This window comes from Syngnathoides biaculeatus, chromosome 2 (genome assembly GCF_019802595.1).
Source record: "Syngnathoides biaculeatus isolate LvHL_M chromosome 2, ASM1980259v1, whole genome shotgun sequence".
Lineage (NCBI taxonomy): Eukaryota > Metazoa > Chordata > Actinopteri > Syngnathiformes > Syngnathidae > Syngnathoides > Syngnathoides biaculeatus.
Genome location: NC_084641.1, coordinates 13,482,088 through 13,497,746, shown reverse-complemented (window position 1 = coordinate 13,497,746; position 15,659 = coordinate 13,482,088). Strand labels below are relative to the sequence as shown.

Genomic DNA, 15,659 nt, shown 5'->3' with positions numbered 1-15,659 from the left:
GTGACACGTTCGTACCTTTGTAAAGGCAAAATGTTTCCTGCAGCTCATGTAATGAATTTGACTACATTTTGGAGGTGTTCAGAATTGGTGTTATATAGGGGCAGGTCAATATTTTGACCGCTTGTATACATTGCATTTGGCGGAAATGGAAATTTAAGACACACATACCTTGAGAACACAACCGTCAAAAAAAAAAAAAAAAAATATATATATATATATATATATATATATATATATATATATATATATATATATTTCACAGGCTGAAATGGAAAATATTACCGTATGGTTGATATTCCCTTACACGAGGCCTATCGATAAATTGCCCATTTTGAACCTAAATAGAATGGAGCCCAAATGAATGTCAAAGGTAACACTTGAACTAGCTAGCCTGTTGTGTTACAGTACATCCAAATGAAAACGGTCACAAAGCAACAAATCTAGTGCTGTGGTCGACTGACTTTTGCACACCATTGTACATTTGTACATTATAAAGGAGACCATCCAAGTTTCAGGCTACATCACATTGGAATTGCTCGCTGCGAGACGTCAATTTATGACACATCTTGTGATTTAGCATTTAGTATGTGTGCTGCATGAGGAGTCCCAATCATAAGAATAAGAGGAGACCGGCAGTCAGGATGAATCGGACTCTAGTGCGGCACCATTTTCAGCAAACATTTTGTGCCTAAGCAGCATGATGGTGGTCAATCCACTCCTCTCAATCCTGAAATGATTTAACTCTGCTTGCTGTAGGATCGATGTGCACTGAGAAAGAGAATCCCAAAGCAGGGAGAAGTTTACAGAGCTTTAGCCTAAGGCTACATGTTGTACAAAAACCAGCAACAACCTCCCTTGAGACGAAGCGAATCTGCTGCTCCAGCTGAGCTTGTACTTGTAGGAGGTTTATTTGTGCACTGAAGGATAGCTTTTATTGCAGAGAAGTGTATCCTTAAGGTACAACTTTTCATTTGCTTTTTTTTTTTTTTTTTTTTAAACTGATGGTGAGCAACCCTGCAAACGATTAGTATTTTGGTTGTCAATGCAGCCTCAAGTCTTGTTCCTTCGTACGCGTCCATTGACACTGAGACCAAGAGCCCATTTCGATGTACCTCATTTTCTTAAAGCATTCAGCAGACGAAAATTCAATCTTACTTATTATACCCTTATCCGCATGGAATTATGGTTAAATGACTTTGTGGGGGAAACATCATATGAAATATCCCTAATGGAAATGAAATGAAAACAATGTCATCTTCAATTTCTTTAAATATTTCTCAATATACAGCCTACTTTCCTTTTCTGCAGCCTGAGAAATAAGCTCCTCTTGTCCCAGGAGATAATAAATGAATTGAAATCCCCCCACCCCCACCCCTCTTCTTTCTTTCTTATCGGTCATCTATTTTTCCAGAGTAAGCTATTACTTGTGTCGGTTGCCAAGCAACAAGAAATATTATTACTGGCTATTATTAGCCCCGGCTCTGTAAGAGTAGTACTAAAATGTAAAAGTGGGCAAACATGAATGCGTTACATAAATCTTTGGCCCTTTCAGAAAACGTGGAAGTCTGTTTTTCTGCACTGATTTACTGTGTTGATGCTCCATTTGTGAGAAACGGAGTAACAAAGTAAGAAAATGGGACATTACCCTGAAGGGCCATTTGAAGGTAAATAATTGCAAAGGTGAATCAAAAGCTGTTCAAAAACAGACACTCTCTCTGAATATTATTGTAATAAAAAAACTGTTGTTTCGTTTCATATTTTATGTACTGTCTATATTATATGCTTTGTTACATACTATGGATTATTTATAGCTAAGATGAGTGCTGCACTACTCCTCCACTCTGTTGGTTCCTCAAGCCAGCAGGAACTATATTGACTGTGTTATAGTGAATAGCATCTTTTAATGGATTGAGAAAATTCGGCAACGTAGCCTGCGAAGTGTGACTTCATCCTGAACGGCAGAGGCCTTTAGCCACAACCCGCAGTGAAAAGAGAGCCTTGTGCCGTTTGCGATAGAAAACCACACAAGACCTGATTAACAGTGGATAAATGCCACAGATGTTCACATTAAAGCATAAATATTCATCATAGGGTGGAAGAGTGCAAAAAAGTAATATTTATGTCAGATGAAAGTATATGATGTTGAATAATTAACCACACGGGGCATCTATAATTCATCTGATCCGATTCTATGATTAAAGGATCTGACTGTTCAGCAGGGGTGTTTACATGTTGGGTCTGAAGCACATTTGACACGAGAAAAAGTGCCTTTGCTTTCTCAGAGGGGGTCGAGGGTCCCTTTTAGGGAAGAAAACTTGCTGAGAAGGGACATCCCCTCTTCTTGTCGAGCTTTCTGTTCAAAAACCTCCTGCTCCCCTTAACCCCCACCCCCCACTTTCGTTTTGCCGCTCCTCACAAATGAAAATGTGAAAGTTTCTTTCTCTCTTTCTTGGTTCACTTTGAGGTAATGTCATCTTTGAGTTGTGCAGCTGAGGAGATATTAAAGTAGCTGTTCTGTGCAATGATGTGCGTGGCTGCAGCTCTGTGCACTCTGTTTATAAATTTTTCATCCGCGAGGCCGCAGCCTCCGCTTTGACTTCACTGTCTCAGCTTCCATTGCCTCCAACCGTGCTAATTATCACGCTAATGGATGAACGCTTTCCCACTATGAAAAAATGATCACAGAGAATGAATGGAGAAGAGCGCACATCGGAGCACAGCGTGAGATGACAAAAGGGACACGGGGCTGGGGAAAGGTGACCCAATGTGTACTTACCGAGTGCATAGGTCCCGAGAGGAGGTGGGTGTCCTGACCCAGCATGTTGGACATCATAAGGGCGGGCAGCTCAGGGTAGGAGTAGGTGTTGAGCAGGCCATTGTGAGGCAGGGAGTGAAAGGGGTAGCCCGACTCATGCTCCATGAGGTGAAGCAGAGAAGGGTCGGCATGGTTGGGGGGGGTAATTGGGGGGATCTCGTAGTCTTCATCCCCTGCTCCTCCTCCCCCACTGCCACCGCCGCCATTGCTCCCTCTGCCTTGACTGGAATAGTTCTGCAAATGCATAGGAGACAATTAACAGCGATTTTTTTTTTCCTCTTTTTTTTTTTTTTTTTTTGAGAGTGGATGTCAGCAGTGTATACAATATATTAAAAACGCGAGAAATGCAGGTTACAGAAAGAACCTGCATTCATACCCCTGTGGGCAATCTCGTCTCCAACCCATCGACATGCATTTGCATATCTTTGAGAACGTGGGCGTGAACTGGAGCAGACACAGGAAATCCACAAGAATAAAATTAAAACATTGCACCTGCACTTCAAAACACATCCAGGCATTCAAGTTACTAAAACATAACTTGTCATTTAAAGAGTCTTGCTATTGTTTCAACTTCAGCAGGAGCAAAAATACAATGTTCTGGTCAAATGCTTAATTATTGCCATTTAGCGCGCCTGCAACAATTCATGAGTTTTTCGCATAGATTGCTGTAATTTCACTCAGCGAGACACTATTCAGCAATAATTTGATTCATTATCAATTCCATAATTAGAGCTGCGCACACACTGAACAGCTGCTCGGCAGAATATTTTGTTTCACAAATCTCAAAACCAACAACAGAACGTCAGTTTGTAAGCGAAAGAAAAAATATATACAATTGACTGTAACTGTGGGGTTCTTTCATAATCTCAAAACGATAATCAAACTAATGGCATCTTCCTCATTATTAAACAAATCCAGTGGATAAATGAGCTTTTCCAAAAAGCTTGGTGGGTGATGCATGAGCAGAGTCTGTGGCTGTCTTTGGCAGAGCTTGTCTTGACATAATGCTGCACAGAGAAAGATGGTTTTTGCTCTCAAAAGCATACTGAGGGTATTCACCAGGGAATGAAAAGCAATTTTGTCAGCTGCAATCTGATGCCAACTCCGCTTTATAATGACTGAAGAAAATTAATCATCACAAATAATATTCCAGTGTCAGCCATTCAAGAGCTTTTTAATAGAATTTTTATTATTCATGTCTCGTGGTACACATCAACTAGTCCGTTCTGCAACATTTCAGAAATCAATTCAATATCTTCCTCATGTAGCCTGTCATCTCCCCCGCCAGTGTAGCAATTCATCTTACAAACAAACATTTTAAGCAAACAGAAAATGTGGAAGGACAGCTATGATATCGCCCGACCAGAACTGGTGCCTCAAGTTAGGATGGAGCTCTCCAAATGCGTGCTATTATTGGAGAGAATGTAATAACACTAAAACATTTCATTACGAGTGCTGAATGTGCTTTTCCTTGATGATTGCTTAAAATGATCACTAACGGTTGGTTCTCCCCCCCCCCCCACCCAAGGAAAATGTTTTTTGTAATGACTGTTGTCATTTGAAATTAGGGTTGCCAGGCACACAGTAGACAAACACAAACAAATGATTTTTTTTACACTCATCCAAGGGTATAACGTGTTTGGCATCTGTCAAGGTTTTCATTCAGTGACATGAGGAGATGAAAACAAGGGTTACCAGATTTGTATTTTTTTTTTTGTTTAACTTAAAGAGGACACGGATGAAGATAATGCGTACTGATCACAGAGAAAAAGGCTACCACAAGATTGCCTGATTGCAACCAGCAGCGTGGAGTACATAAAGCTTGGCTCGTGAGCTTAGCTGGCTAAGCATTTTGGTTAATGAGCTAACAAAAGCATTCCATTATTTTACAGATAAGGTGAGTGTGTCCATTTTTGAGGGATTCAAAAGAGTATGTAGATGAGAGCTTCATCTGGAGCTGTTCATAATTCTGAGAAAGAAAAAAAAAACATTTCCCTTCAAACTCTGTGGATAATGAGTGTCAGACTGCTGTTTTCCACTGCGCTGCAATTGCCTACCTGTAAATCGGGGTTGTGAATAGCAAAATGTCAAGAGAAAGTTTTGCCCGTGATGTCACTCCCGGTGCCCGTGGCTACAATGTTGAAGGTTAGACAGATTGTTTTGTTACGGTGCTTATTCAGTCTTTTAACAGATACATTTGATGCCCAAGGCCCCAAAAAATGGGTAATTACTCCATGGTGGCTTGCTGCAGCAATACAGGTGGGATGGATACATTTCAATATTTACTGGCACCACTTTTGAATCAAGAGCGAGAAGACTAAACATTTGTCAAGGAAAAGTTTGAGACTGTGGCATTTATAAATCAGCAGAATGGATCTCACTCTGATAAGCTACCCACTCCCATTTGTTCCGAACAGTGTTAAAAGTCATATTTAATTCTTACCAACATTAGAAAATGCATTTTACATGCTGTACATATAGCTCTTTACATCCATTTACACTTACACCTGAATTCGTCACTCTAAGAGATTCATAAAATATCTTCCGTTAGATATAATTTTGTTTGCCTTGGAATCATATTGTAAATGTACACACACACACAAGTCAAAAATGTGAGATTCTTTCATTGGCTGAATGGCAGCCGACTCACACCATGCTAACCACTATCTGGCCTTGAGACTTACATATGTCGGGCAAAGTCAGTGTGTTTCTTTGCTAAAGTAAGCTAAACTAATCTGTTAACTATTCCAACCATTAAATGAAAGTTTCAGTTGTATTTCTACGTGTCTTCGTACGCAGGAAGCCAGTGAGAAGTGTTTGAATTCTGTAGGGACCGTAGTTGTTTATGACTGCACTTTGTCATCATGTCGCGTTTGTGCCACTGCATCCAAAGCCTAGCTTTTCCTCCTAAACAAACACTGATCATGTCATCAAAAACTAACCAGTAAATGAATAACGTTCTTACCGTAATTCTTAAAAGTTTGCCCTTAACAGTGCTGACAAGAAACCTCTTTGAATATCGCGAATGCAGCAGTTGCAAAATGTCCTAATCAGCTAATTAAGCAATTGTTAGCGGCTGCCTAACACGAGAATAACCTGGAGAGAAAAAAAAAAAGTAAACATAAAAGCTGTCATTGTTCTTGTGAGGAGAGTGCAGATAAGGATTGAATTATTGAGGTAAAACTAACTCCAGTCTGAACTGCTCACAAAAATGTGTATGTGTGTATATTTGCGCGTGTCCTTTTCTGATAATAGTGAAGATAAATGTTCTCTTTGGTCAGAGCAGGGTGGTTTAACATCATGTGCATAAAATAAATAAAGGAGGAAAAAAAAGGTACTTAATATGAATGTAAAAGCAAGTAAGCAAGGCGACATGAAATTGTTAGTTTGCAACCATTCGAACAGCCTACACAAAAAATAAAAAGATCCTGGTTCCGTTTGATTTCCATATTGATGAAATAATACAGTTGTTTACTTGCTGTATTGCATACAACATCTTTCTGTGATAAAATACAAGTGTTTACATTTGCAATATCGCTGGTTTAAATGTCAGAGGCTATTCAATAGTTGTGCCTTTCATCGCTTCATGAATGTTATTTCGTCTTTGTGGCTTCCTGTGATGCCCTTGGAGATAAGACGTGGTACAAGGACATTTCACGTTTAATATTTTCAAATGTAAGATAAATAATTCATAAATATACTGTCTTTCAGGACATGGAGGAGGGTGGATCAAAGAGGGGTCAGAATGAAACACCAAATGTTGATTCAGCGCACTGCTTCTAACCTTCACACTCCAGAGGGGAAATTTGAGCAAATCGGTTATTTTCTCAGACAAGTTAGTTCTCCAAAGACCCAACGTGAGATAATGGCAACAATAACTCTTTTTTTTTTTTTTTTCCATAATGGTGGTCCATATCAAAGAATGTATCCTGATATATTGCGTTGATTTCTGAAACAAAATGAAAAATGTAACTGTGGTCAAAAGGAATCAGTGGAGCGAAGCGCTAGCTTTGTGCTTGTGCTTTGTGACATTTTTCACATGCCACATAGTTCTTTATAAGAAAAGAAAACTGAAAATGAATTGAGTAACTTCACATTAAAATTTCCCATCGAGCTGTGGGAGTGCGATCATCAGAACATCCATCCACCCATTAATTTTCTGTATCACTTATGCTTTATGTCAGTGTATCTTCCTAACTGCATGAAATACAAACCATAAATCATCACAAAATAACACTTGGAACTTAAGAAAAGGAGTTTATGTTCATGATTATATGATGATGCTTTTAGCAAGTGACTTGCGGCTTTTCGCTGTCAGGGGTTGGCACAGCGAGTCACTTCCACAATTAGTGTGGCACAGTTTTCACACCGTTTGCACGTTCTGACGCAACCAGGCCAATTTTAACCGAGCTTGGTATTGTTGCAAACACCAGGAATCAAACCTGTGCTGTCTGTGTGAAAGGCAGCAGCATGTTCCACCACACTACCGGTTCGTAACCAAAGTCTTTTCAAAATTGTGCAAACAATTGAGACAGGGATTTTTATGTATTATTATTATTATGTATATTGTTAGGTGTGATATTTTTGCGCCAGGGTTCATTTTATCAACATCACCATGGATGGCAAAGGCATGTCATTTAAAATAAATAGTTGTATTTAAAACTGCTCCCATTATAAGGTGATCTGAAATGAACTTATCTTAAGTGAGGATAAATGAATCACACCTCGTCGGGTAACGGGTGTGTTGATGGAGTCATTTATAGCAATTGATGGAAAACAGCTCATCTGGTAATGATCACGTCGGTTAAAGACGGGGGGAAAAATGTTGCTGAAAACACGAGAGCCCGGCAAGGTTGATGGTGGAGGAAATTGATCCAAAGACAGGAAATTAGATGTTTAGAATGTTTTAAGTGACTGTTCAATGTATTAAGATAAAGTGGAAACGTGATGAAATTAGCTAAACAGAAACGTCTCATAAAAGAGTATAACTTTGAATGAGTATACGATGTCCTATGGAAAGTCATTCAGCCATATGCTACTCTGTAAATAAAATGACAGTGCCGCATGGTTTTTGCGACAAACAACAGCTGGCTATGCATACATAAAAGATCCTCATGTCCAGTTTGTACATGCCAGATAGACACGTGGCAACAATAAATCTTGAAAAACATCTTATAGGGAATTTCACCTTCAAAGACAGCCTTGTGACACGCACAAAGGCAAGAAATCATGCTCATCATCGGCTACACGGATGAGGAGTGTCCAAAAAGCCTGACAGACCTGACTTTGGAAAAGACAATCACACGATCGGCCGGTGTGATAGAAAAGAATGAAATAGCAACTGGCTGACTGACAGCGAGAGAGAACCGGGATAAGTGAAGTGTGCGAGTCGGGGGAGGGTGTTACGAGAGTACGGCGGGGTCATAGTTTGTGTCCGTCACTAAAGGACAGGTAGGCGACGGAAAGCTTTCAGCCAATGGCGAGGCAGGCAGCTAACCTCTTCCCTGCCTCACGCATGCACTGGTAATTCTCTCAAATGTCACATCAAAATGGATCTCATTTAAGAAGGACCCGACTCTCAGTTGCAGATGTGGGTGGACCTGAACTGGACTTACCCGCGGTGGGGGATACATTTTGAAAAGGTCCAGAAAAGAGGTGTATTCCTCACATTCATGCCTCTTTTTTTCACATGAAAGAAAAAAAAAACACATCTCTAATCTTTACACGGAAACAGATAGGTCTCCACCACATTTTCTATTCTTCTCATCTGTAAAAATGCATACAAAAAAAATTATGTTTCAAGTGCAACGCCCGTAGGGGAAAGGCAGTAGAAGCCTTGGTAATCACGTATGGCACAATAGCTTGAGAATAATCGCCTTTTATTTTTATTTTCATGATGTCACTCTTAGCTTTCTGATTGGCAAACCGAGTGAAGCCAGAAGAAGGGGCGGGTGGAGCGGAGAGGAAAAAGCAAGGGAGGGGTGAAAACAAATGATCTGGATCCCTCATTGTTCTTTCTCTATGCCCTCATTCCAGTCAGGGTAATAAGAGAACATTGTGATTTACTGTCAGCGAAGCGCAAGAGTGCATCAGAGAGAATCCACTGCAGCAGGGGCTATTAAAATAGATTTAACTTCCCACAGTATTAGGCCAGATGTCTACACTTCTATTATATTTCAATCAGCCATGACCTTGGTCTCCATGTGATGAGAAAGATCACTAGGAGGGAGAGAGAGACAGAGAGAGAGAGAGAGAGAGAGAAAGAGAGAGAGAGAGAGAGAGAGAGAGAGAGGGTGAGGGGAAATACACAGAGAAAACCAATAGAAATATCAAACTACTTAGTCTTGCTAAATCCCTCTGCTCCATCGTGCTGCATTTACAGCGAGATGCTGGGACCGAAATAGAGGCAAGGATTCAAGTTCTGTTAAAAGAGTGTATGAATCATTGAGTGCTCTCTTGGTGCTGATAAGTTGCTGCTTTTTCGGAGAGAGTGCTGCTGTTCTACAGAAGGACGCATTTTAAGCAGCATGCTAAAAAGAGTGGGACTGTGGGGTCATTTTGATGTTCTTTAGTTCTTTCAAAAAATGTCACTGGAGTCCCTGTTCTCCTCTTTTAACATTCACGCTCAACACACAACTCCCTAATATTTTTTTCCACAATGTGCCATCCTTACATCAAGTCCTGCATCCATTTCATGCTCATGAAAGCAGAGCAAAGGTCGCTGCTTGTTCTATTTCTGAGGCTGACTGTAATTGGACTTATTGGCGGGTATGGGCTGACCTACATAAAGAGCTACCGATCCCTGGCTACGGCTCTTCAAAATCCCCCCAAGCACAGGCACGGACGTTGTGCCATTATGACTATGATGTTCCTCCAGCAATGTTTTCAAATATCGATTTTACAGTTCTGCCTTTTTGAGTGCTAAAAACAGTTTAGCCTGAATTGACTGCACCGAGTCTTCAAATTTGAATATATTGTGAGACTCTCCTAACCCTGCTGACGGCTCAACATTACCTCAAATAGGGATTGAAATATTGTATGTGTTGGCGTTTTTATTTCTTGTCCTTTGTCTTCAATGTCCTTTTATGTTGGTGAGAGCCAAGCAGATTCACTGATAAGGATGAGGAGAGTGACAGCGGGGCTATAATGCTGCACTGTGAGTCACTATTGAGTAACGATAATACGCCTACATCGGGGTGTGTGGTGCCAGGGTGTACTGAGGTGACTCATAGAGTGATGAGAGGAGGAAGAGGTGGCGATGGTGGGGGTTAAAGCCTGACATCAGCTCTTCGTACAGGCCGAACCGCATCTGGATATCAATAAATGGACGTCACAATAATATCATATCAAATACTGTGAATAGAAAAAAGTCGATATCAGTTGACTTGTCCTGACAAGTTCACAAGTCGAGTTAAAAACGGAAGCATATCTCTTCCATTGTTTAGAGAACATTGAAAATAAGAAATGATCTGACTTCTCATCCCCACCTCACCGGAGCGTGCAGATAATATGGGAAGCATAAAAAAAAAACCAAAAAACACTTTCTCCCTCCAGAGGACCTTGTCTACCATATCTGAGAATCAAAGGAGAACTAAAAGCAGCATCACAGAACAAAAGTGGAACATACGAGCCGCAAATATGCAAGTCAATACGCTCTGTGGATTGTGCTGTTGATCGACCAGTACACAAGAAGTGCACCCCTGGAGACACGCCCCTCATTTCCATAATGAGCAGATTGGTATGAATATGCATGATAGCAATACTGGAAGTACAAGTGTATTAACGGATTATAAAAGAGTGATGGTCTGACAACAACTTAAGTGCAGAAGTCCAAACCAACAAGGTCTATTAAGTTGAAAGCATCATGAGTTATATTGCCAAGAGAAGCAAGTATTAAAAATGTGGTGATCCAACAACACAAGAAGTTTGTTGACAATGAATTTTGTCTCGAAAATAAAGAAAGTGCAAGATTGACCCCGGGTCTCCCCCAGTGCAGCTGCAATGAGCTGGCTTAAGTGACGAAGGGATCAGGATTTACATTTCTCTGCAAGAGTAAAACTAAACATAGCTGGAAAGAAACGCTGCATTAGCAGAACAAACCATATTGTCACCTGAGCATTTATTAGGCTGATTCATGGGGACTCAGTTTGCAGATAGTTTTTTTTTTTTTTTTTTTAAAATAACGATTTAAGTGGTGAGACATGACTTTGCTTATATGAAGTTATGAAGTTAAGGTGTGTAATCAAATAGAAAGAGGGATGAATCCAATGAGGAACATAAGAGAGTATCTCAGTTTAAAAACAGACAAAAATAAGCAATTGCAATATGAAAAAGGAACACAGTACGAGACGGAACACAAGACCAATTACGGTACAGAGCTTTACAGTAATACCGACCACCGGCCGCTGTTCTCTTGCAGTCAGCCAAATCAATATCGACACACGGCACAGCAAGACACCTGCGACCAGAAAACTTGGGGGAAAAAAAAAACAAAACTTACTGCTCCTCTGAATACCAGTGGCCCCTTGCTCTGCTTCTAAAGAACACAAGGCGACAGGTCCAACAAGCATGAGGGACAACACACAAACTCCTTTGAACTTAAAACACATTTCTCGACACAGCTGTTTCTCGAAATCCTCATTTTGTTGTCTCTCGATTTCCTTTCACTGTCTCATATGTATGTACGTGCTTGCAGGCAAATTACAGGGGCCGTAGAAACCAGCCAAACCTTTCCAAAATACAAATCAGGCCTGATATGAATCCAAAGAGCACTTATTGTCCATTTTACCAAATTAGAAAATGTGTGGTCGTCGTTGAGAGTAGCCATTTTGGTTTGGAGCGAGCCTTGTCATGCAGCTATTACCCTGCTGCAAAAATATACACTGTAATCAGCATTATTTGACACATGCACGATAATCAGAATGACATGAGATGCTTTCCAATGAGACTCAAAGGGATGGGGAGGTACTCTTATGCTCAGAAGTGAGAGACAATTTTCACTTGCCATAAAAATAGCACTTAAAATTATTCTGGCAGCTCAGACAGTTTAAATCGTTATTTCTGTGCAGTGTTCTGCAACAAAATAAGATGCACAATGTTTCCATTGATAACCCCTTGCAAAAATGACAATTGCCTTGCTTTTTCCAAACAAGGAACAATCAATGAGATCAACTGTCTGGATGAATACAGTACTTTATTTGAGATGCAATCTGAACTAATTTGTCAGCTAACCTAGGTGACCAAAAGCTTAATGAATTCAGCTATTCCAATAATGGCTTTGGACAGCTATATACATATATAAACAGAATAAGCTGTCCACAGTTTGACATTATGAGATGAATGAGACACATGGAACACATCAATATCATATAGAAACCTGAAAACATCTTGCTTGAATGAAGTGATTGCTTCCAAGCAGACAGTAAACGGCCCCCTTTCGAACTGTTTCTGATTAGCGGTTCTTTCTTTTTAAGAGTGCAGAGATGTTATGCGTAACGCAATCTCCTAGCTGTGTCAAACTTGTACCTCACTGTATATGCAGACAGACGCAAACAATAGACTCTCTGTTCCGACTCCGTGCACCTTTTTCACAGAATGGTAATGCTCCTATATGGTCACCAAACCAGAGCTAAAAGTTGAATATTAAGGGGGGGGGGGGTCTTCTTCCATAAAACGAGATTATTTTATACTGGATTGAGAAGAGGTTAGAAGACGAATACGTACAAGCATATGCTTATGCCTAAAAAGACTTAATTGATTTTGTAGTAAATCCCCATTTAGAATTGATGCAAGAAACTTTGTTTTTGAGACTCTGATTTATCTAATCTAACGCTAAAAATATGAAATACACAAAATACATGAAATTAAGCAACCATTAACAAATGACTCGCATGCAGAGCAAATTGCTCATTTTACTAATTTTGCATGATGTTCAAACAAAGCAGATTTCTCTATAATATAATTTACATTCAAATTAATCTGTTCAAACATTTTACTGTGAATATTTGACATTGGTGTGTCATGCATTGGTTTTTAATCGAACCCATTAAAAATCACAAAGTGTTGTGGAGAAGCAATATGTGATGTTATTCTACCCAAAAATAACCAATTTTATAATTTTGATGTACAGAATGTCGTTCCCCATTTGCGGTTCACCGTTCGCAGCTCCACATACTCGTGAATTTTCCTTTCTTTTTTTCTCCCCATAATCTACCGTATTTTCACGACCACAAGGTGCACTTAATAGTTTTAAATTTTCACATCAATACACGAGGCGCCTTATAATCCACGCCTTTTGGCCACCGAGTTCCAAAATCTGTTGTTGTGCAATTACTCCAATGAAGTACAACCGAAGACACTGGTTACATTGTTAGCACGCATGCCCGTGTGTGTTTTAGCATGCTTGAAAGCTACCGTATGATGGCCCTCACAAGGCAGTCAGGAACAATTGTAATTTTACATATCTAAGCAGAACAAGCTTCCATACCCCCACACACTGACACTGGAGGCAGGTCATTAGTCAACATGTTGTTCACACTCACACTGTCCGATCGAAACTAAAATTATCACACCACAGCAGACAGAAAAGCACAACAAAAAGCAAATAATGAAACAAATAAAACAATGAGTGAAGAAAAATAATGGACACAAAATATGCACTTTAAAAGCCATTTACATCCTTTGTGGGAAGGATATACAGGTATTCACGTAGTCATGTTTTCAACACAAAAAAGAAAGCAAAAAAGATTCATGGAATGTAAAAAAACAAAAACAAACCTTAACTCCACAACAACCAAGAATAAAAGTAACAAAGAAACTAAACACACAACACAACAGGAAACATGATGTGAGAAAAACTACACACACACACGCAACAACAACAAACTAACGCAGACTGAACACATCCAGGGAACAAAATAAAAACAAAGTGACAAGACATCTTGGCATACCTGGACAAGTGGCTGGAGGGAACTGATTGGTTGACACAAGAAACAGGACTGACAAGAACAAGTGGAGAGACCAAGACCAAATGAGCAGATGGGCCATGAACACAGACACGGGAAAACTTGATGAAACATGAAACAGAACTACTGGAATTCTAATCCAAACGAATTCCATAAAAAAACAGAGCATTACATCTGACAAGACACTGGTCTAAGTTAAGGACAATAACATATTTGTCAGTAGCATGGCAAACGGAGATCCCTTGTAATAATCTTAAACGAGCCTGGGCACCCTGAATAGGTGTGTTCGCTAACTTTGGTGTGCAGAGCTCTGCGCAATGACGCACTTCACAATAGAATGGAAAAAATGGTGCCACGTTCAACGGCTCAGGAAAATGCCCCCCAAAAATAAATAAATAAAATCAACCATGCAGAAGAATAAGGCTTTCCCGTACATACTGACATTATATTTAGGAGAAGACTGGCGTCAGGTCACCTGAATCTGCCAGTTGAGTCCTACCCTTTATTTTTCGTGTGTGTGTGTGTGTGTCCTTGTGGTGCAGGAATGGAAAGATGAGTGGAGCAGGGACCCAGGTGCAGTTAACTTTCAAAGCGGAGTTTGTGCATCTATTCCAAGTATCTTCTGATATTGACCCTGCCTTGTTAGCTGTCTTCAACAAGCACTTCATTGTTGCTCCCTGCCTGCCTGTAGCCTGCCGATTTGGAACCCGCACACAGATCCCCATCTCCCACCCACGAACCGCTCACCTTTTGGTCACCAAAACCTCCACTACCTCTGTTCATTAAAACCATCAGTGTAATGTGCCAGCTGCCTCCATTCTCTGCAATTAAGTCCTTCATAGGCCTGGAGCTGCAACAAGAGGAGGAGGACTCTGCAGCCATGTGGGGACTGTGGGCTATAACACTGGCACAGCTAAAGGGCTATCTGACAGTGTCAATGTGATGATGACCGATGGGCAGTGGTATGTCATAACACTTGTTTCGCAAATTGAAAACGCTCATAAAATGATAATAACATTTATTTCAAGATACAGTATGTCGTTCTTGAATTGACTTCAAAAGTGCGTTAATCGGCTTGACTTCAATTACTCCTGACCATGTCTTTGCTGCTTATCATATGATTTGTTTTCCGGTATAGATTTTTTAAAACCATGTCTAAAATGTGAATTACACATCTACAACGAATGAAGTAACAAACACACCTTGAACGGTTGTTAAGTGCTCTTGTGAAAATTCACTACTGAACAATAAGGAACCGCACGGTTGGTGCGAGACTGACTGGTGGCTTACATATTTTCCTTTTACAGCGAGCGTAGGCCAAGTTATTAATCATTCTAGTATTTCATATTACTGCTTAGTATTTATGCTCAGAAACCATAAACACTTGAGCAAAGCCATGCACACTTTATCCCCTTTCACATTTCAAATTATTATGCTGCATTGAAGGATTTTGGGAATTATAGCCAGAGTATGAACTTTGTGTTTGTGTTGGGGAGTTTTTTGGGACTTGTGAGTAAGCTTCTCTTTGACATCACTGAGAGAGCATCAACTGGGGCTGAGATATTTTGAAAAGCCCAAATTGCTTTATCCACTAAGAAGTTATTTGTTGACACAACAGTGCAGACCTGCCGAGGCAGTCAGTGATTGACATGTGGCTGCCGCAGCGGAAGAAAGTACAAAGCCGGACATTTATCCCAATTAGTGCGCACACATGTATGCCTGCAAAGTGACATAATTAGGGCAGTCCAGCAAATGTGAATAACAATAATGGAACCCCAGTCTGTGATGTGAGCTATAAGTAGACAATAAGCTTTAAAGCTCCCTCTCGACCTCTCATTACAGTCACTCAATCCCAGCATCAAAGGTAAAACCACCTTATA

At 40.2% G+C, this 15,659-nt stretch overlaps 1 protein-coding gene across 10 annotated transcripts in view; it reads right to left on the bottom strand.

Moving 5' to 3' along the window:
- LOC133508467 (TOX high mobility group box family member 2-like) overlaps positions 1 to 15,659 on the bottom strand; it is a 180,351-nt gene that overhangs the window by 31,344 nt on the left and 133,348 nt on the right. For 8 of the 10 annotated variants that reach the window (XM_061834586.1, XM_061834578.1, XM_061834604.1 and 5 more), the window contains one exon: positions 2,777 to 3,049. The exons of 1 other annotated variant lie outside the window; for it this stretch is intronic. In XM_061834586.1, coding sequence (XP_061690570.1) covers positions 2,777 to 3,049 — 273 coding nt within the window. Of the gene's footprint in view, positions 1 to 2,776; positions 3,050 to 8,430; positions 8,464 to 15,659 lie in introns of those variants that run through there. One more of the 10 variants, XM_061834614.1, reaches the window with a different exon arrangement.